This window comes from Pristiophorus japonicus, chromosome 3 (assembly GCF_044704955.1).
Source record: "Pristiophorus japonicus isolate sPriJap1 chromosome 3, sPriJap1.hap1, whole genome shotgun sequence".
NCBI classification, from domain to species: Eukaryota; Metazoa; Chordata; class Chondrichthyes; family Pristiophoridae; genus Pristiophorus; species Pristiophorus japonicus.
In genome coordinates, this window is record NC_091979.1 from 141,754,877 (window position 1) to 141,778,710 (window position 23,834).

The 23,834-nt window shown below is 44.8% G+C and overlaps 1 protein-coding gene across 1 annotated transcript in view; it reads left to right on the plus strand.

The window, feature by feature from the left end:
* Positions 1–23,834, plus strand: part of ankar (ankyrin and armadillo repeat containing) — a 408,780-nt gene that overhangs the window by 307,030 nt on the left and 77,916 nt on the right. The window contains exons 20-21 of the mRNA XM_070873696.1: positions 7,537–7,776; positions 19,950–20,072. Of these exons, the coding sequence (XP_070729797.1) occupies positions 7,537–7,776; positions 19,950–20,072 (363 nt within the window). The remainder of the gene's footprint in view (positions 1–7,536; positions 7,777–19,949; positions 20,073–23,834) is intronic.

Sequence of the window (23,834 nt, forward strand, 5' to 3'; positions counted from 1 at the left end):
TTCAGATCGCCGGCTTCTCGCCCATTCTCAAAGCACCTAATCTCCATTTTTGAAAATGGGCATTACGCGAGCGATATGAAATGGGCGTTCGCGTTAAATTTTTTGACCTTCTGCCATAAAGTGTTGCCGTCCTTAGCAACGGCATGGCAATGCCCGATTCCAATGATTCAGGAAGTCAAGGGTCATCTTGACATGCGCGGAAGAGGAGACAGAGAGACAGGGAGCTCAGAGGCTCTGAAAGCGTGTGTGGCTGTGGTATGTGCTTGACTGGCTATTGTGGGAGGCACGAGGGAGATTCACCAACAGCAAAAAGCCTACTAAGCACCAAGAATATAGCTGGCACCGAGTTTTTGTCCAACAAATAAGATATAACATGGAAGGGATGGAGTTGTTAGCCAGGAACACTGCTGGCAGAGGGCTGCCAGTGGTCCCAGAGCACGGCATTGCACCTCAAGGTGCCACACCCCCATTGCCAACCACATATGAGAGCCAGCAGCAACATCTTGCTTCTGGCTCAGGGCACGTTCCCACTTCGGGACCGCCCACTCCCGTATCCATCCAAGCAGCGGTTCAGCCGTCACCACCCCCCCCAATGAAGCATCACATGAAGAGCTCCTCGGCCAGGCGGCTTAGAGTCAGGAGGGGAAGGGGTAGAGGTGGGGAGCAGAAGTAGGGGGCGGCGGGGGAAGGGTTGGTTTGTACAGAAATACTGATGATTTCAGACTAATATTCAGTTTAAATTTTTTATTTAATAAAGCCTTGTAGGGCATTGGCTCAGATAGCTGCACTGTTACACACTGGTGATTCCTTAACATCAAAGGGTATAATGACACTTAACTTCAATCAACTTAAACTTTAACTGTCACCAAGGTGATGCCCACCATTTATGTATCACCTGCACATCCAGGAGTGTGTCAGCCTTGTAAATAACACCAATGTACTTTCAGGCAAAGCGATCATTGATGAGCTCCTGACGTAAGGCTCTTGGAGCTATCATGCCACCATAGGCTCTTTCATGCTGTCTACAGGGGGGCGGAGGCATGGCTTCAGCATCAGCTTGATTGTCTGGGCCGATGTCAGCATTTACCTCCTCGTCCTCCTCTTCCTCTCTCTGGTGAGGTGGACTGTTTGACTCATCAGGCAATTCTTGTCCCCTCCTGATAGCCAAGCTGTGCAGCATGGAGCACACCACCATAAATTGAGCTATCTGCTCAGGGTGGTATTTGAGCTCGTCTCCTGAGCGGTCCAGGCATCTAAAGCTCTGTTTCAGCACTCCAATGGTTTTCTCCACGATATTGCAAATTGCTCTGTGGCTCTTGTTGTATCACCTCTCGGCTTCGGTGTGGGTGTCACGCAGGGGGATCATCAGCCAGGTGGCAAGGCCATATCCTTTGTCACCAAACAGCCAGCATTGACCTTGTGGCTGATTGTTAAACAAGTCAGATACAGTGCTCTCACGCAGGTGTGAGCATCAAGGAGGCTGCCCGGAAATTGAGCATTCACTGCCAGTATAATTTGCTGGTGGTCGACAACCGATTGGACATTCAGGGGTTCCTGAAAACCTCTGCATCCTGAAAAGGTGCCCACATTACGATGTGCATACAGTCTATTGTTCCCTGCACATTGGGGAAGTTTGCAATTCTGGAGAATCCTAGAGCCTTTTCACTCTGTGCCTCCCTGATCATAGGGAAGCTGATCAAGTCCATCCTGCATGCGTACAGGGCTTCTAATGCAGCGATGTGTGGCATGCTGAGAAAGTCCGCAAATGTCTCCAGCTGTGGCCTGAAAAGAACCCGAGGCGTAGAACGACAGTGTCGCGGTGACTTTGACCTTGATGGACAGTGCAGTACTGATGTTGCTGGTAGGCTGCAGATCTGCTTTTATCAGCTGACATACCTCAGTGATCATTTATTTGTGGAAGGGTAGTCTCCAAAGGCAGGTGATGTCGGGCAAGTCGAGGTAAGAATGCTTCTCCTTGTACTTGAGGGGGTTGTGACGTCTGGTCCTCCTCATCAGTCTGTCACATCTTACATTGCGCACATAATGCAGTGGAGCGTTCCTTCGCCGATCTCGAGTCTGCTGCATGTAATTGGTCACCAAGAGAGGGTGAGAAAGGCCCCATTCCAGTAGCTCTCTGTTTTCCAGCGATTGGTCACAAACAAGGAATGTCCCGACGAAGACACCTATTCAATTCCAATCAGTCACAGTATGGTCAAGATATTTGTAGAGATGTTCACATCAACTCCAATGATCTGCAGAGTACATCCGAACTCCGCCGAGGTTGAAGCACAGCAGCCTTAAAGGATGTGACATGTGGTCTAGAACATGGCGTCCATAATGCTGTGATTAGTTCCAGTTAGTTCCACATTTTCTGGGCGTTTTTTTTGGGCGAGCGATATTGTGGGCGAGGTGGTGAAATTGATGCTGGGTGATCTCATGGCCGCTAGTTTCGATAAATGTGCTCTTTATGACAAAAAAAATGGGTTGGGGTATTATTGAATCTCGGCATTAAATCAGTGCGGAAATGAACACTGGGCGAAATTATGGGCGTTGATTTCGCCCATTCTGATGATTCCACCCAAAAACGTGGGCGGGCGGTAATATTTTTTCCCAGCGTTAAGCACATGGGGAAAGTAATGCTCGGCGATAAGTTTCCTTAAAATGCCCGTCAGTTTCCATTTTGTGCCAAAATGGCCGATATATGGGCGTTATACCGCACTTCAGCAGTAAAATGGGCATTAAGTGGGCGTTAAGCGTGCAAAGAAAATGGAGATTCTAGCCCCATATCCTTTATCCTCCAGCATCCAACTATGACCTTGTGGCTGACTCTTAAAAAGGTCAGAGAAAATGCTCTCACGCAAATGTGCGCATTATGGATGCTCCCTGGAAAATTTGCATTTACTGCCATGATTATTTGCTTGTGGTCGACAACGAGTTGCACATTCAGGGAGTGAAATCGCTTTTGGTTCCGAAAGACCTCTACATTCTGAAAAGGTGCTTGCAGGGTGATGTGCATACAGTCTATTGCTCCCTGCACCTTGGGGCAGTTTGCTATTCTCGAGAAACCCAAAGCCCTCTCACTCTGTGCCTCCCTGGTCATAGGGAAATTTATAAAGTTCATCCTGCGAGCATAAAGGGCTTCAGTCCCCTGTTGAATGCAGCCATGTGTGGCATGCTGAGAGATACCGCAAATGTCACCAGCTGAGGCCTGAAAGGAGCCCGATGCATAGAAGGTAAGTGCTGCAGTAACCTTAACCTCAACGGAAAGTGTGGTCCTGATGGTGCTGGTAGGCTGCAGATCTCCCTTAATTAGCTGGTATATCTCACTGATGACCTCCTTTCGGAAGCGCAGCCTCTTAAGGCACGTGTTATCGGACAAGTCCAGATATGATCACTTATCCCTGTAAATGCGTTGGCTGTAAGGTCTCCTCCTCCTCAGCAGTCTCCCACCTCTTTGATTGGGCACATAATGCTCTTCAATAAACCTTCTCCCATCTATATTCTGCAGCATGTGAGCAGTCATCAATACTGGCTGAGAAATTACAGGCGCCATTGCTATAAATGCCCTATTATGTGTCAAAATTATTAAGTTGCCCTCTACAAATGCAATATAAACTCAAAATTCACCACAATGTGATTAGATGGTTGTCAAGATTTTAAAACAACCTTAAAATCACTCACAAATTACTTCAATGCTCTCATCAACTTGAAGCAGCCTTTTATTAAATGTCCTCCGAATTACAAAATGGCGTCCATACCACTGGGTTAAGGTCAAGTGAGTGCAGCTTTTCTTGAGCGTCTTTTTGGGCGAGTGATCATTTGGGTGGTATAGGGGTGAGATGACGAACGTAGAGCTCGCCGATAATCTGCACAGTATTTGGGCGTTAGTTTCCATTATGAACCGTCTTCTGGGTGGTGCACAAGTGATGACGTCAGATTTTATTAAAAAAATATGGGTGGGTGGTTCAGCTAATTCCCGGCGATAATTATATGCAGAAAGTTACGCTGCCGATAAATGGGCGATAATTGGGCGTTAATTTCCATTTATAATCGAATATGGGCAGTAAACTCAATCTCAGCGGTTAAATGGGCGGTAAATGGGCAGATATATGCCAAAAGTCTAGCTCATGATGGACTTATTTTGCCATATTTACAAATGAAACTTAACCACTGGTTTGTTGATTTGAAGAGAATACCTTCGCTCTCGAAGAGAACTTTCCAAACATGGGGCTAGATTTTACACTTTTGTGCAGATCGCCCAAAAATGGGTGTTATTTTCGGTGTGGGCAGTAACTATGGGTTTTCAGATCGCCGGCTTGTCGCCCACTTTCAAATCCCCTAATTTCCATTTTATAAAATGGGCGTTACCGCGAGCGATCTGAAATGGGCGTTAGCGTTAAATCTCTCTGACCTTCTGCCGTAAAGTGTCGCTATCCTTAGCAACGGCATGGCAATGCTCGATTCTCGCGATTCAGGCGGTCAAGGGTCATCATTATATGCGCATAAGAGGAGACAGAGAGAGAGGGAGCTGAGAGGGAGTGAAGGCGTGTGTGGGTGTGGGAGGAAGGAGGGACAGTTTCGAGCTTTATAGCAAATTGTGCCAAAAAACTTAGCTGTTACCAGCCAGATATTTTCCCGAATTTTGTGCCTATAATGGAAAGAGTGGAGGAGGTGACATAGCATGCTGTGGAGACTGACGCTGGCGAGAGCAGTGAGGTGGGACAGGAGCAAATTAGAGGATGCGAAAGAGCAAGGAGGTTCTCAGAAGAGGCAAATGCCTCCCTCATGCAGGAGGGCAAGTCACACTGGTGTGATTTGACACACGGAGGCTTACCAGAGGATATGGGCCGAGATAGCAGAGGTGGTCTCGTCGGCGACCAACGAGGTGTGTGAGGGCAACCAATGCCACAAGCGATGAAACGACCTTGTCGGTCCGCAAGAGTAAGTATTACATTTATTTACATGTACTTATGTATTTATATAATTTGATTTGTAAGAGTCATGAGCGAGTATCCTCTGATGTGAGGTCTTTCACTTTTACTGGGAATGTTGTATTCAAAGCCTGCAGTCACGGTGCACAGTCTTTAGGTAAAGAATGATAATTATCATAATAATCATGATTACATTTGCCGGTTATGTGTTGTATCAGTCTCTGTGACAGTACCTAGCAATGATATCAATCAATTATCTCATGCCATGTCGTCCTTTTATGAGAGGAAGCTTGCTGGGAACATAAAAACTGACTGCAAAAGCTTCTATAGATCTGTGAAGAGAAAAAGATTAGTGAAAACAAACGTAGGTCCCTTGCAGTCAGATTCATGTAACTTTATAGTGGGGAACAAAGAAATGGCGGACCAGTTAAACAAATACTTTGGTTCTGTTTTCACGAAGGAAGACACAAATAACCTTCCGGAAATACTAGGGGACCCAAGGTCTAGTGAGAAGGAAAAACTGAAGGATATCCTTATAAAGCGGGAAATTGTGTTACGGAAATTGATGGGATTGAAGGCCGATAAATCCCCGGGGCCTGATAGTCTGCATCCCAGAATACTTAAGGAAGTGGCCATAGTGGATGTATTGGTGATCATTTTCCAACAGTCTATCGACTCTGGATCAGTTCCTATGGACTGGAGGGTAGCTAATGTAACACCACTGTTAAAAAAGGAGGGAGAGAGAAAACTGGTAATTATAGACCAGTTAGCCTGACATCAGTAGTGGGAAAAATGTTGGAATCAATTATTAAAGCAGCGCGTTTGGAAAACAGTGACAGGATCGGTCCAAGTCAGCATGGATTTATGAAAGGGAAATCATTCTTGACAAATCTTCTGGAATTTTTTGAGGATGTAACTAGTAGAGTGGACAAGGGAAAACCAGTAGATGTGGTGAATTTGGACTTTCAAAAAGCTTTTGACAAGGTCCCACACAAGAGATTGGTGTGCAAAATTAAAGCACATGGTATTGGGGGTAATGTACTGACGTGGATAGAGAACTGGTTGGCAGACAGGAAGCAGAGAGTCGGGATAAACAGGTCCTTTTCAGAATGGCAGGCAGTGACTAGTGGAGTACCGCAGGGCTCAGTGCTGGGACCCCAGCTCTTTATAATATACATTAATGATTTAGATGAAGGAATTGAGTGTAATGTCTCCAAGTTTGCAGATGACACTAAACTGGGTGGCAGTGTGAGCTGTGAGGAGGATGCTAAAAGGCTGTGGGTGACTTGGGCAGGTTAGGTGAGTGGGCAAATGCATGGCAGATGCAGTATAATGTGGATAAATGTGAGGCTATCCACTTTGGGGGCAAAAACATGAAGGCAGAATATTATCTGAATGGTGGCAGATTAGGAAAGGGGGAGGTGCAACGAGACCTGGGTGTCATGGTTCATCAGTCATTGAAAGTTGGCATGCAAGTACAGCAGGTGGTGAAGAAGGCAAATGGTATGTTGGCCTTCATAGCTAGGGGATTTGAGTATGGGAGCAGGGAGGTCTTACTGCAGTTGTACAGGGCATTAGTGAGGCCTCACCTGGAATATTGTGTTCAGTTTTGGTCTACTAATCTGAGGAAGGACGTTCTTGCTATTGAGGGAGTGCGGCGGACGTTCACCAAACTGATTCCCAGGAAGCCGGGACTGACATATGAGGAGAAACTGGATCAACTGGGCCTTTATACACTGGAGTTTAGAAGGATGAGAGGGGATCGCAGAGAAACTTATAAGATTCTGACAGGACTGGACAGGTTGGATGCGGGAAAAATGTTCCCAATGATGGGGAAGTCCAGAACCAGGGGACACAGTCTTAGCATAAGGGGTAGGCCATTTAGGACTGAGATGAGGAGAAACTTCTTCACTCAGAGAGTTGTTAACCTGTGGAATTCCCTACCGCAGAGAGTTGTTGATGCCAGTTCATTGGATATATTCAAGAGGGAGTTAGATATGGCCCTTACGGCTAAAGGGGTCAAGGTGTATGGAGAGAAAGCAGGAAAGGGGTACTGAGGGAATGATCAGCCATGATCTTATTGAATGGTGGTGCAGGCTCGAAGGGCCGAATGACCTACTCCTGCACCTATTTTCTATGTTTCTATGTTTACAGAAGAAGCTATCGAGGAATAGTTCCGAGCAGAGGTGAACAGATGGGGGTGGCCACCAGTCATCAGCGACGTTACCGAAATTGAGGAGCGGGTGCTTGCACTAGTGGGGAGCAACCCCCGGACAGCCACATAGGCAGCTGCAGACCCTGAAGTGATGCCACGTGAGTAAAGTATACACCATTGCATGATGTAAAGTCAACAGATGCCACACCCACGCATATCCGAACAATAATATATGATAGATGATTTCAAAAAGTGTCCTATAAATAATGCTGACCTCATGAGAATCATTGCAGTGTAGAATGTGTTGATGGTCAAGAAATGTGATTTCTGTGACGATGTTGATAGTGATGATGCTTATGTCGTGCTTATGCTGTGTGTCGTGCTGGACTCACCTTGTGACACTAGCACCCCCTTCTCCTCTAATAACCTCATTTGTGTTTTGCACCTCAGCCAGCAACGCATTTCAAGGCAAGACCACAGAGGCCTGAAGGTGGGGGTGCGGGGCCGGACTTGCCGTACGATTCTACACCTAATGATGAGGAGGTCCGATTCTCACCTGTCAATCAGCTGGGTCTGTTCTCCACAGATGAGAGCGCCGACTTTGAGGAGTCTGCATCGCCAAGCTCCAGAAGGCATTCCATCCCGAGGCCATCGAGTGCATCTCCGGCCATTCCCACCTCCATTCTGGAGGTACCTGGCCCAAGCACCTTGCCACAGGACACTCCATTTGTCCCCAGGACAGTGCCGACCCCATAGAGGTTTTATGGACATGGCAGTTCTGCTCCACAAGCACCAGATGAGAGCAGAGAGATGGTACAGTTGTCCAGGAGGACTGTAGACATAAGTAACCACATCCTACATGCATTGGGGGGCATATCCCGACAGCTGTCCAGCATCTCCGGCACCATGGCTGAGTACGTTCCGCAGATGGCGGAGGCCCTGGAGGTGATAGCCAGGAACACTTGTGGCACAGGCCTCCCAGTGGTCCCGGAGCGTGGCACTCCACCTCTCGGCTCCACACCCCCAGTGCCAATGACACATGAGAGGCAAGAGCAAGATTCTGCTTCTGCATCTGATAAGTTGCCACCTTGGTACCCCCCGCTCCCGGATCTGCCTTTATCCTCCCCAATGAGGCACCACCTGAAGAGCTCCTCGGCCAGGCAGCATGGATCGAGGAGAGGAAGGGGTAAAGCTGGGGAGAAGAAAAGGAGGGGTAAGGGAAGTGAGGTGCATGCCCGCAGGTGATGGCTTTGTTATATCTCCAACTGGATGTATGCAATTTGTTGTAATGTATCGGGGGAGGGGGCCACCCTGTTGATTTGCATTTGTGTTCTGTGTTACTGGACATGTTGATCATTTGATTGATGTCAATGTTTTTGCCCATGATACTTATGATTTCAGACCAATGGTCATCTTAAATGTTTTTTATTCAATATAACCTTGTTGCGCATTGTCTCAGATAGCTGCACCGTTACACACTGGTGATTCCTTAACATGAAAGGGTATAATTACACTTAACATGAATCAAATTAAGTTTTAACTGGCACCAAGGTGATGCCCAACATTGATGTCTGAGCTGAACACACAGCAGTGTGTTAGCTTTGTCAATAACAGCAACGTTGTTTCAGGCAAATCGTTCATTTATGAGCTGCTGACATAAGAATCTTGTAGCCATCACGGTCCCTTTCCTGCGGTCTGGAGAGGGGCGTGGGCATGGTTGCATAGTCAGCTTGATTGTCTGGCCCGAGGTCAGCGCCCAGCCCCTCGTCCTCCTCTTCCTCTCTCTCCTGAGGTGGACCATCAGTCCCTTCTGGCAATTCTTGTCCCCTCCAGATAGCCATGCAGCATGGAGCACACGACTACGAATTGAGCTACCTGATCAGGGTTGTATTGTAGCTCCCCTCCTGAGTGCTCCAGGTATCTAAAGCGCTGCTTAAGCACACTCATTCTTTTCTGGACTACATTGCGTGTGGCTCTGTGGCCCTCGTTGTATCACTTCTCGGCCTCGGTGTGGGTGTCACGCAGTGGGGTCATCAGTCAGGTGGCTAGGCCATATCGTTTGTCACCAAGTATCCAGCATTGACCTTGTGGCTGACTGGTACTCAGGCTCTCACGCAGGATGTGAGCCTCATTGAAGCTGCCTGGATATTTGGCATTCACTGCCATAATTATCTGGTTGTGGTTGACAACTAGTTGGACTTTCAGGGACTGAAATCCTTTTCTGTTGTGAAAAACCTCTGGGTCATGAGAAGATGCCAGCATGGCGATATGCGTACAGTGTATTGCTTGCTGCGCCTTGGGGAACTTAGCAATTCGGTAGAATGCTCGAGCCCTGTTAGTCTTAGCCTCCGTGGTCATAGGGAAGCTGATAAAGTCCATCCTACGCACGTACAGGGCCTCCGTGACCTGTCTAATGCAGCAATGTGTGGCATACTGAGACATAGGGGAAATATCGACCGCGGACGCCTGAAAGGAACCCGACGAGTAAAACGATAGTGTCGCGGTGACCTTGACATTGATGGACAGTGATATTCTGAAGGTGCTGGCAGGCTGCAGATCTGCCCTGGTGAGCTGACATATTTCACTGATAACCACATTGTGGAAGAACAGTCTCCGAAGGCAGGTGTTCTCGGATAAGTCGAGGTAAGACTGCTTCTCCCTGTAAGTGCGGGGGTTGTTTGGTCTAGACCTCCTCCTCAGTCTGGCATGTCTTAGACTGGGCACTTAATGCTGTGGATTAGACGTTGTGCATTGTAATCGATGCGGGCTGAGAAATGGCTGGCCCCATTCCAATAAAAGTATAAAGTCGATTGTTCACAAGCAATAAATTTCCACACTAAGACATCTACAGTAAAACCCAATCATCCACAGTATGAAAAGATGTCTGTTGAGATGGTCACATCACCTGAGAAGAATTCCAGAGTCTATCCAATCTCCCCCGAAGTTGAAGCAGCCTTTTCAATGAAGCGACCTGCAATTTACAAAATGGCGTCTACACTGCTGTGATTAGTTCAGAACAGTTCAACTTTTTCAGAGCGGTGTTTTCGGTGAGCGATATTGTGGGCGAGATGTGTGCGAGGTGCTGAAAGGAATGCTGGGCGATATACTGGGCGTTAGTTTCGGCAAATGTGATCTTTACGACAAAAAAAGTGGCCGGTCGGTATTATTGAATCTCAGCGTTAATTACGTGCCAAAATTAAGGCTGGGCAACATTATGGCCTTTGGCTTCACCCATTCTGATGATTCCGCCCCAAAAAAGTGGGCGGGCGGTGTTATTTTTTCCCAGTGTTACGTACATTGCGAAAGTAACAGTCGGCAATAAGTGTCTGAGAAATAGGCATCAGTTTCCATTTTGTGGCTAAATGGGCGATATCTGGGCATTACACCGCATTTCAGCATTAAAATGGTCATTAAGTGGACGTTATGCATGCAAAAATAATGGAAAATCTAGCCCATGGTGTCAAACTTAGACTCATTCTAGGCTGAGCCTGAGGAGAGTTTTTCTCCAAGGGCAACCCTTGATCTACATTTTGATTCTCTACAACTGCAGACTGCTTATCTGCCTGACTCGGATTCAGACTTAAATTCTGACTTTCTCTTAGATTTATTTCTAGTACATCTGATGTAGGATTTGCTACTGGTACTCTACTTGTAACAAGATTATCTGACTCATCAGAAATAATCAAATCATTCCAACTTTCAACTCCTTCCACATCTGTAGATAAAATATCATCAAGGTGAACAAACCTAACCATTCCATGATCAAACATCTTGACCAAATATGTACGAGTGCCACATATCTTCACTACTCTTCCTGGTAACCTTCTGACTCCACATCAGAAGACTGTGTGTTCATATCACATCGGGGTCACGGTTCTTTTTTAAAGTAATTGGGGGAAGGTTCAGTGGAGATGTGAGGGGACATTTCTTCAGCCAAAGGCTGGTGAGGGTCTGGAGCTCACTGCCTGAAAGGGTGGTAGAGGCAGAAAGCCTCACCATATTTAAAAAATACTTGGATGTGCACTTGAAGTGCCATAACTTACAAGGCTACGGACCAAGAGCTGAAAGGTGGGATTAGGCTGGATAGCTTTTGGTTGGCCGGCGCGAACACGATGGGCCAAAATGGCTTCCTTCCGTGCTGTAAATTTCTATGATTCTATGATTCTAACCACTTAAACCATTTATGGTGATCGTTCATCACTCTAACCTTCTGATTCGATTTCACACTTCTCTCTCTTACTCTCCCTCCATCATAATTCTGTCTTAATTGTTTCTCTTCTACTGACTGTGACAGGTTTGGCTTTAACAACGAGAACCTGGTCCATGGCTGTTGTTTGAGAAGCTAGTGTTCTACCAGTAGTGGAATAAGGAGTATTCCAATAAATAAGCTGAAAATTTGCCAGTTTGTGGTCCAATGGCAATAGCCATTTCCTTGCATTTGGATCCAACATTTGCTTGATGCGGACACGTTTTACAATTTGTGCTATGCACTCTGCTGCACTATTTGAAGCAGGATGGTATGGTGGAATTTTGGTATGTTTCACACTGTTCCTGCTAATGAACTGTGCAAATTCTTCTGAACAAAATTGCAGTCCATTATCAGACACAATTTCTTCTGGGAGACCATATGAAGAAAACAATCGTCGGAAATTGTCTCGTGTTTTACTTGTTATTTTCCACATCGGAAACACTTCTACCCACTTCGAATGACTATCAATCATAATGAACAATTGCTGTCTATCTAGCTCAGCAAAATCTATATCTTTGCCACACCCTTGGAGGCCATTTCCATGGATGTAATGGTACTGATGGTAGTTTCTTGCTTACCGCTTGACATGTTGTATACTGACTAGTGATGTATTCTATATCTTTACCTAAACCTGGCCACCATTAGTAACTGCGTGCAAAACTCTTGGTCAAGCACATTCCCAGGTGCTGATCATGAAGATATTCTAATAATTTGGACCAGAACTTATTTGGGATAACTACTTGCATACGCAGAATACAATCTTTATCCTCTGATAATTCATTCCTTTGAACAAAGTATGGATGAATATCATTCTCTGATACTTGTTTGGCCAGCCATTTGCAATGTAATCATACACCTTTGACATAACTGGGTCACATTTGGTTGTTCTACTAATCTCTTCAGCTGTGACTGGCAGCTCATTAATGCAAGTTAAATAGAAGACTTCTTCTACCTTAGAGATAATGTTCTCAGTTTCTAGTCTTTTGAGTTCTTGCTCAACTTTCTCCTTTGTGCATATGGTATGGGACGTGACTTGCAGTAAAGTGGTCGAGCGTCCTTTTGCACTCTGATACTCGCCTTGAAGTCTTGGAATGGACTGCCTGTTTCATGGAACACCTTTGGATACTGTTTGATGTCATCATCCTTCAATGCAAATCTCGTTTCAACACGAAAAATCTTATTCCAAACCAGCTTCAATGATCCCAACCAATTTCTATCTATTAAGGCAGGCTTGTCTCCTGCCCCTACTATGAGAGGCAAGCTCTGAAACTGATCCTTGTATTTCATCAGTATGGTGATAGGTCCTACAACAGGAATTTGCCCTCCTGAGTAGCCTCCCAGCTCTATCTTCGACTTCTCCAATGGAAATCACTCAACTTGTCGAGATATAGCGAATCCAGTACTACGCTCACGGATGTACCGGTGTCGATTTCCATGGGTATCCTGTTTCCTGCAATGTCTACTTAGATGATGATACTTCATGAATTGCTGTTCGGTACCATCTTGCTCCTGATGACATGTATCTCCAGAACCTCCTTATCCTGTTGCTTCTCCAATGCTATGTAGTCTCGGACGATTTCTACTTATAGTAATGAAAATCTCTTTACTCATCAGTCGGCACGCCTCCGCAAGATGCCCAGTTTTCTTGCAGTAGAAACACTCTGCCTTCACATATGGACAGCTTTGAGCAATGTGCTGTCCCAAGCATGGATAGCATGACTTCAATGCACTGTTACCTTGGTCAGTTGCTGAAGCCTTGGAGCCCAATTGCCTTTTACTTTTAACCTGCAGGCAATTCACCTCAGTTGTCTGATGACTGGAAATCGCACTAAATTCGAGGGAATATTGGTTGGCCATATACATCGACATATTTGTCTGACAAGCTAAATCAAAAGTCAAGTTAGAGGTTGTTAATAATTTTCTTCTGATTGCATCATTTTTCATCCCACAAACAAAGCAGACACGCAATTCTCGGCCCTGAAAGTTTCCGAAATGGCAGTGGATGGATAGCTTTTTTAATGTTACAATGTCACTGATACTCTCATCAGTTCATTTGATTTTGTATTCCAAAACGATAATTTTCAGCAATTTCCAGGGGCTCAGGACTGTAGTGCTGCAACATTGGTGTGTCCTTCGGCTTGACAGGAACAAGCACATTTTTCAGGGTTTCATACACTTCGGGGCCTGCTTCCATCAGGAAAATAGCTTGTTTTCTTTCTAAAACCATCATCGGGGACTTAGACTATATTATTTGCAGTGAAAAACATTTCTAGCTACTCCACATACACTCCAAAAGTCTCTCGGTCATGATGGAACTCATCCAAGCGCCCTATTATTCCCATAGGCGCAGCCATCTGGACTCTGGATGTTCAGCCAAGTGCGCTTGAAATTTACCTTGGATTTTTAGCTGTTCTGCCAAACAAACAACCTCTCAAAGCCTCTCTGTTAGTTGGCTGGAACATCCACCAACAAAAATCTCAGCTTGGGAATTTAGAAATACAATCCTACATCGCCAATGTGATATATTCTTTATGACATCACTAACACACATATTACACAAGATGGCTCTTCAGGAACTTGTCATGTGACCTTGTCACATGATCCTTTTATTGTATTTACATGAGCAGTTGCATTACCACAATAGTCCACTAGGTGGAGCAGTTGTCCACTAGGGGGAGCTCGATATTACACCAGTTGCAGCCACAATTGTGAGATAGAAAGATTTTGCCTGCCAAGAATCATTATTTGGTTCTATTTGAGCATTCCTATAGCTACACTCATAGAATTGGCATGGTTTGTAAACAGAGAGTACAATTCTTCAATTCAAACAATGATACTGAGATTCCCATATTTAAAATTTTGCTATAGTGTACTGCTGTGATTTGTGATAGAAACATAGAAACATAGAAAATAGGTGCAGGCCCTTCAAGCCTGCACCACCATTCAATAAGAACATGGCTGATCATTCACCTCAGTACCCCTTACCTGCTTTCTCTCCATACCGCTTGATCCCTTTAGCCGTAAGAGCCATTACTAAGTCTCTCTTGAATATATCCAATGAACTGACATCAACAACTCTCTACGGTAGGGAATTCCACAAGTTAACAACTCTCTGAGTGAAGAAGTTTCTCCTCATCTCAGTCCTAAATGGCTGACCCCTTGTCCCCTGATTCTGGACTTCCCCAACATCGGGAACATTCTTCCTGCATCTAACCTGTCCAATCCCATCAGAATTTTATATGTTTCTATGAGATCCCCTCTCATCCTTCTAAACTCCAGTGAATACAGGCCCAGTTGATCCAGTCTCTCCTCATATGTCAGTCCTGCCATCCCAGGAATCAGTCTGGTGAACCTTCGCTGCACTCCCTCAATAGAAAGAACATCCTTCCTTAGATTAGGAGACCAAAACTGAACACAATATTCTAGGTGAGGCCTTACTAAGGCCCTGTACAACTGCAGTAAGACCTCCCTGCTCCTATACTCAAATCCCCTCGCTATGAAGGCCAACATACCATTTGCCTTCTTCACCGCCTGCTGTACCTGCATGCCAACTTTCAATGACTGATGTACCATGACACACAGGATCTCATTGCACCTCCCCTTTTCCTAATCTGCCACCATTCAGAAATATTCTGCCTTCGTGTTTTTGCCATCAAAGTGGATCACCTCACATTTATCCACATTATACTACATCTGCCATACGTTTGCTTTCTCACCTAACCTGTCCATGCAGCCTCTTAGCATCCTCCTCACAGCTCACACTGCCACCCAGCTTAGTGTCATCTGCAAACTTGGAGATATTACACTTAATTCCTTCATCCAAATCATTAACGTATATTGTAAATAGCTGGAGCCCCAACACTGAGCCCTGAGGCACCCCACTAGTCACTGCCTGCCATTCTGAAAAGGACCCATTTATCCCGACTCTCTCTTCCTGTCTGCCAAGCAGTTCTCTATCCACATCAGTGCATTACCCCTAATTCTATGTGCCTTAATTTTACACACCAATCTCTTCTGTGGGACCTTGTCAAAAGCCTTTTGAAAGTCCAAATACACCACATCCACTGGTTCTCCCTTGTCCACACTACTCGTTACATCTTCAAAATATTCTAGAAGATTTGTCAAGCATGATTTCCCTTTCATAAATCCATGCTGACTTGGACCGATCCTGTCACTGCTTTCCAAATGCGCTATTTCATCTTTAATAATTGATTCCAACATTTTCCCCACTACTGATGTCAGGCTAACTGGTCTATAATTAACCGTTTTCTCTCTCACTCCTTTATTAAAAAGTGGTGTTACATTAGCTACCCTCCAGTCCATAGGAACTGATCTAGAGTCGATAGACTGTTGGAAAATGATCACCAATGCATCCACTATGTCTAGGGCCAGTTCCTTAAGTACTCTGGGATGCAGACTATCAGGCCCTGAGGATTTATCAGTCTTCAATCCCATCAATTTCCCTAACACAATTTCCTGACTAATAAGGATTTCCTTCAGTTCCTCCTTCTTTCTAGACCCTCTGTCCCCTAGTATTTTCAGAAGATTATTTGTGTCTTCCTTCATGAAGACAGAACCAAAGTATTTGTTCAATTGGTCTGCCATTTCTTTGCTCCCCATTATAAATTCACCTGATTCTGACTGCAAGGGACCTATGTTTGTTTTCACTAATCTTTCTCTTTTCACATATCGATAGAAGTTTTTGCAGTCAGTTTTTATGTTCCCAGCAAGCTTCCTCTCATATTCTATTTTCCACCTTCTAATTAAACCATTTGTCCGCCTCTGCTGAATTCTAAATTTCTCTCAGTCCTCAGGTTTGCTGCTTTTTCTGGCCAATTTATATGCCTCTTCCTTGGATTTAACACTATCCTTAATTTCCCTTGTTGGGCATGGTTGAGCCACCTTCCCAGTTTTATTTTTACTCCAGACAGAGATGTACAATTGTTGAAGTTCATCCATGTGATCCTTAAATGTTTGCCATTGCCTATCCACTGTCAACCCTTTAAGTATCATTCGCCAGTCTATTCTAGCCAATTCACGTCTCGTACCATCGAAGTTACCTTTCCCTAAGTTCAGGACCCTAGTCTCTGAATTAACTGTGTAACTCTTCATCTGAATAAAGAATGGAGAGGCGTGAGTTTGGGGCCCAGAAGAGGAGAGGGCCCAGGGCCCACGTATGATGAGTAGTCTCTCTTCCTTCTTCAGTTTGCAGTGCTTCATAAAAATTGCATTATGAAACCAATGCAGTTTTTCAGAACAAGCTAGGCAACTAGAAATGTTGTCCTCTAAATGATAAATGAGACATTGTCAAAATAGCAATTCAACAATGTTTAATTAAAAATATTCCTACAGGGATAGGCAGCATGCAATGTAATGTGGGTGGAGTCTATGGCACTTTTCACATTGGTGAAGCCTGTCATGCGGTGCAAGCCGACTGCTCTCTTTTCCTACCTTGCTCTGTCCATGTGGAAGGAAATATATGTGTTCTTCCCAGTGTCGAGAGCCTTGGTGACTTCCTTGATACAGTGCTGGACAGCAAGCTGTGATATGTCATTGATGCCACCTGCTACAGCTTGAAAGGCGCCCATAGCATAAAAGTTAAGGGTCACGATCACCTTGATTGCCACATATCTATAGAAGCTTTTATGGTCAGTTTTTGTGTTCCCAGCAAGCCTCCTCTCATACTCTATTTTTCCCCTCCTAATTAAACCCTTTGTCCTCTTCTGCTGAATTATAAAATTCTCCCAGTCCTCAGGTTTGCTGCTTTTTCTGGCCAATTTATATGCCTCTTCCTTGGATTTAACACTATCCTTAATTTCTCTTAACCTGTTTTGTGTTAGTCGCAGTGCCTGGTTATGCTCAACAGCTTTGAGAGCTGTTTTCCTTTTATTTACATGTGCCTGATGGAAGTTCATTTGTTATTGTGCAAATTATGGGGAAGAGTCAATTAGTTACAGCACAGGGAAGTGTGAGGAGTCACATTAATAATCAATATGAGAATGACGGATTGCAAACTTTGGACTGGAATCAAACCACATTTTTGTGCACTTTAGTTTTTTTAAATGATTGATTGTTTTTTCTAGTCCAAGAATATAAATCTTTTTGATAGATTAAGAAGAGCATCATAGGCTAGAAATGATCATTACCACAAATCCTACATGAATGCAGAACATGTTCATTGGCATTTCTTCATCCATTATTTTAGTAGAGGTGTTAATCCATTTATTTTAACTTTACCCCTTAAAGTTGTATTGAAGTTTGTACAAAGATATTTGTTTTTGTATTTAAAGTATCCTTTCATGAGAAAGTATGGTTTTCATAATGTATAATCCAAAACAGTACATCCAGCCATACAAGTATATTATGTCACTTTGGGGTGGCTATTACTAAAAAGTGTTGTTACTCCAGAGGGACATCCATACGTCACAAATACCATTGTCACAGCAGGACAAAATCCACAGTAGCAGGATGATATCTCAGAATGAAAGGTTTACATAACACATTGTACACTGGAGTGGATCCATTCTCAATTTTGTAGTCAGAGTGGTACATATTGGCCATAGCCCTGGTGTGAGATTTAGCTGCATATTTGAACATTGCTTCGTACCAGAAGCAAAACATGATTAAGATCAGTAAATTGTGTCTATTACACAAGTCACCAGGGATTGTCTAACTGTTCTTCAATCTAAGTTTGATGCCATGTAATTGCTGATGGGGCTGCTGCAAGTCACTGATTCTCTTCAGTTATTATTGGAGCAACCAAGTTGTACCTCTCTATAGATGCAAAGAAAAGCACTTCTAGCTAATCAGCAATTAGAAATTATCTGAAAGACAATGGGGTTGAATTTGCGGTGGAAGCCTCCGACCAGCAAAAAATCTATCAACTTACCTTCTACCTCGGGACTCACAGAGATCTGCGCTCCTGGGCCTCTATGTGTAGGCCTGCATAAAGGCCTACGTATCCCAGGTGCGCATGCAGTTCGCAAGCGCCTCTGGGATCACATGGACCGCCCAACCATCAACGATACATCAAACATAAAAAATACATTTAACATAACAATTTTTTTAATAACCTATTTAAAATTAATTAAAATACAATATAATTTTAACATTTAAAACAAACATTAAATTTTTTGAAAAATAATTTTTTATGTTTTAAAGGATTAATATTAAACGTAACTTATTGTACATGTGTTTTAATGTATAAATGAATGAAATAAAATTATTGTTATGTTTTTTAAAACTCTTACACTGATAAAAGCAGGCCTTGCATGCCTGCTTTTAGCAGATATAAGAATTTCACAAGCATTCGCTGGGCAGAAGTTTGGCAACAACTCTCCACCCATTGAGGCTATTCCCGGAGATGCGGATGATGACAGATCGCAAGTTCCGGGTTTTCACTCATGCGCAGCGCAAGCCTAAACCTGGGACCACATGCGCACCTCATACATGCCCGTAGGGGCTGCAAATTACAGCCCTTGGTCTTACATCGGAATGGAGAGGCATTAGCTATATTATGAAAACAGTTGGTATGTAATCACGTCAAAAAAGGTAAACTTAAAAAATTAATGCAAACTCCATTAACCTGCAGTACTAAAGCCTTTTATTTCAACTATGGCTCTATAGTATTAACACACAGCTTTAGCAGTATTGTGAATGTTGGAAAACCCCAACTCCATTACATTTCCTTGCTTTGTCTCACTCTCCAGTAAAAGAAAGCAACAAAAATCAGACAAACTAGAATTTACCAGAATAGTGCAGATGTGAGATCACAATCTCGGCAAGAAACCAAGAGATTGCAATTTCACATGCAAAACTAGTGTAAATATGTGGAGAAAGCTATTTTCACATTCCAAATATATGAATTGGTTCACACAGATCTTCCAAACTTGCACCAAGTCCCGCTGATCCATTACCCCAATGCTCGCTGGCTCCCAGTTAAGCAACGCCTCGATTTCAAAATTCTCATCCTTGTTTACAAATCCCTCCATGGCCTCACCCCTCCCTAACTCTGTAATCTCTTTCAGCCTCACAACCCCCCGAGACAGCTGCATTCCTCAAATTCTGACCTCTTGAGCATCCCTGATTATAACTGCTCAACCATTGGTGGCCGTGCCTTTAGCTGGAACTCCCTCCTACACCTCTCCACCTCTCTACCTCTCTTTCTTTCTTTAAGACGCTCCTTAAAACCTACCTGTTTGACCAAGGTGTTGGTCATCTGCTGTAATTTCTTCTCATGTGGCACAGTGTCAAATTTTTTGTTGTCCTGTGAAGCGCCTTGGGATGTTTTACTATGTTAAAGGCGCTATATAAATACATGTTGTTGTTCAGTAAACAACATCTAAATCCACCATTTATACACAATCTTTAATATTTACAATTTTTATCACCCTTTCAAAGTTCACCACATACGTGGGATTCAAATGGTAAGTAGTTCAGCTGTTTTTGTTTTTTTAGGCAGTAAATTTAATAAATTATATGAATATATGTAAAGAAAACTTTTCATAAAATGTACTTGCCATGATTAAATGTAATTATGTTATCTAATGAATTTATAAAATATTTGTTATTTTAATAATTGTCCGTAATATCCTCAATTATTTTCTATGTATAGGTTGAAGTGATCTACAGCTTGGCCTGCATTGTGTTGGGAAACAGTGAACTGCAGAAGGTCTTAAACGAGAAACAGGGCTTCGCCTACAAGATTGTATTGAATCATCTTAAAATTGATGACAAAGTAGGCTGTAGTGAAGTAGTATGATATAGAAAATTTTAAGGAACACAATTGGGATTCCACAGCACTTTGTCATTATAAATTAATTTAGTATCTCATTCATGCAATCAAATTTTAATGTGCAAAATCCCTATTATACTCCATCCCCCTTGCAATAAAGGCCAATATTCCATTTGCCTTCCTGATTACTTGCTGTACTTGCATGCTAACATTTTGTGTTTCATGCACAAGGACCCCAGGTCCCTCTGTACTGCAGCATTTTGTAATTTTTTTCCATTTAAATAATAATTTGCTTTTTTATTTTTCTGCCAAAGTGGATAACCTCACACTTACCCACATTTTACTCCATCTGCCAACTTTTGGCCCATTCACTTAGCCTGCCTATATCCTTTGCAGATTGTTTGTGTCCTCCTCACAACTTGCTTTCCCACCCATCTTTGTATCATCAGCAAACTTGACTGCATTATACTCAGTCCCTTCATCCAAATCATTAATATAGTTGAGGCCCTAGCACTGATCCCTGTGGCACCCCTCTAGTTAAGGTTTTCCAACCGGAAAATGACCCATTTATCTTGACTCTGTTTTCTGTTATTTAGCCAATCCTCTAGACATGCTAATATATTATCCCCAACCCCGTGAACTTTTATCTTGTGCAGTAACCTTTTATGTGGCGCCTTATCGAATGTCTTCTATGTTATGTATGTATGTAAACCTTACCAAAATGTAAGACATGCCACTGGGGGCACACCCGTGGGAGACCTAAGGTATAAAAGGTGATTCACCATGCTGCTTCCCCACTCTGGAGTCTGAATAAAGAGACCATGGTCACAATAGTTTGAGCTTGCGATATAGGCCTGTGGGTTTATTCTGAACATAACAAATTGGCGACGAGTGACTGATGACAAACTTTCACGCGGAAATGGTTGCTGTTGGTATTCTTGAGAGATTTGTTGAGGGTGATGATTGGGAAGTCTTCGTTCAGCGCCTCGAACAGTACTTTGCAGTCAACAAATTGGACACGGCTGAAACAGCAATCAAGTGCAGGGCGATTCTCCTCACTGTATGTGGGTCATCGGTATATGGCCTCCTTAAAAATTTGTAGGCACCGGTCAAACCAACGGACAAATCTTACGCAGAGCTGTGCACGCTGGCTAGGGAACACCTCAAGCCAAAGGAGAGCATCCTGACGGCCAGGCATCGCTTTTACATGCACCGTCGCTCCGAGGGCCAGAAAGTGGTGAGTTTTGTCGCCGACCTAAGGTGCCTTGCGGGGCAGTGCGAATTTGCAGGATCCTTGGGGGAAATGTTGCAGGACTTTTTCGTGCTTGGAATTGGCCACGAGGTCATTCTTCGCAAACTGCTGTCTGCCGAATTTCTGGATCTGAGCAAGGCCATCACGATAGCCCAAGCCTTCATATCCATGAGCAATAACACGAAACAGATATCTTCACAGAATCGAAGCTCACCGGCAATTACTGTGCATAAAATAATGTTTTCAGCAGGCAAATCTGTGCAGGGCAGGGCCTTCACGACTGCAGAGGCCAGACCTAGGCCTAGAGTGACTCAGCGTCCGCCGTGGGGCATGAATGCGTATCCATTAGCACCATGTTGGTGCTGGGGCGCAGCCATAGAGCTCATCAATTTCAATTCAAACCCTATGTGTGCAAGGGCTGTGGAACAATGGGGCACCTCCAGCGAATGTGCAAACTCACCATGTGGCGGAGTCAGCAGTGGATGACCGATCCAGCGAGGATCACGATGAAGGAGCAGGAGAGGCAACTGAACCTGAGGATGAAGAGGAAGTATATGGGATACACACTTTCACCACCAAAAGCCCTCCGATAATGTTAAATGTTGAACTTAACGGCACTCTAGTCTCCATGGAACTAGACATGGAGGCGAGTCAGTTATGAGCCAGAAGGCATTCGAGAGGCTTTGGAGCAACGAAGCACAGCGACCCGAGCTGATCCCGATTCAGGCAAAGCTGCGCACTTACACCAAGGAACTGATACAAGTTATTGGTAGTGCGGACATAAGAGTATTCCATGAGGAGGCAGTACACGATTTACCACTGTGGATTGTTTCAGGTGATGGGCCAACGCTGCTTGGTGGGAGGTGGATGGGAAAGATTCGATAGAACTGGAAAGACCTCTGCGCACCTTCTCCGATGAACGACGTCTCTCCTTCTCAAAGGCTGAGCAAACCCCCACCTTCAGCTGAACCAGGCATCGAAGTGCAGATCCATTTGCGGATTCCCAAGGCACAGGCCGCTCATTATGACCACGAGGAGATGAAGATCAATTGAGCAGCGGTACAGTCGCGGTACCCACCACCCGAAGCCAACGACCTCTTCGCGGCGATGGAAGAGGCTCCAGGTCGACCATATGGAGTGGGACTCCGGCCGAAACCGAATGCGTCTCCTTGAAGCCAGAGGCCAAATCCCTGGGGAGGAAGATCGTGGCAGTTGGCATCACGGACATGGACGAAAGTGCGTCCAGACCACGGGACGAGAGTGCGTCCAGACCACGGGACAAGAGAGCGTCCAGACCACGGGACGAGAGTGCGTCCAGACCACGGGACAAGAGAGCGTCCAGACCACGGGACGAAAGTGCATCCAGACCACAGGACGCGAGAGCGTCCAGACCACAGGACGAGAGAGCTTCCAGACCATGGGAGGTCGCCGCAACGGAACGGAGGAATGCGTTGCCCAGCAAGGAAGACGACTGGGTTTGGGGCAAAGGTAAAGGGGCGGCCACTGAGAAGGCTAGGAATCCACTACACTACAATAAATTGTGTGCATTATGTAACTCTTGTGAGCAGTCTTTTGCAGCCAATGATGTGCCATTTTATGGGGTTGGGGGTATCTTACAACAAGCCAAAGTAGTGGGCGCACACCAACTGGTCGTATATGTATCTGACAAAATACTTGTAACAAGTGATGTGTTATCACACGGGGTCGGGTGTGTTGTACAGCAAGCCAAAGTAGCAGGCGAACCCCAACAAGATGTATATGTATCTAACAAAGTATTCGTAGCAAGTGAAATGTTACTGCACAGGGTCGGGAATGTTGTGCAGCAAGCAAAAGTAGCGGGCAAGCCCCAAACCATTGAACATGTATCCAATAAGTTAAACAAAGCAGCAGCCTGTATTCACGGGACTAAAGAGAGTGTCCCAATATGTGCTCGAGTCAGACAAGCTGCTCATCCCACAAGCTTAGGAGAGCAGAGGCACCATTACCGATGCGTTGTTTTGAGAATGTCTAACACTGTCTGTGCACTGTAACATGATCTGCCACGGACCAGGCACTGAGAACGGCACTAATGCCTTCAGTTGGCTACCGTTGCCCACCACTGGGGTGGAAACGGTGCAGCCTGCAGACCCACTCACGGTTGTGGAAGTGCTAGAAAGCGAGGGGTCAACCGTAACGGCCCCCCAGCTTAGGACCTGGACCAGCCTGGATCCCACGTTACCGCCTGCCAAAGATGAACTGCTATATGGGATGTGGCAACCTATCCGTCACAGAGACGAAAGACCTATCCCAATGTTGCAAAGTAAGGCAGGGCGGCTACACACAGCCATTGGTCCGGGACCCCTATACTACGGCTCAAGGTACTCGGGGACCTCCTGCCACTACTGAAAGTCTCAAGGCCATTGCGGCCATCCTGGGCTTGCTAGACCTCAGGGTCAGCGACAATAGCCTGGAGCAGGCAGCCCAACTTACTAAACCTAGCACCACGAGTGTCACGGTAGACTCCCTACAGACCC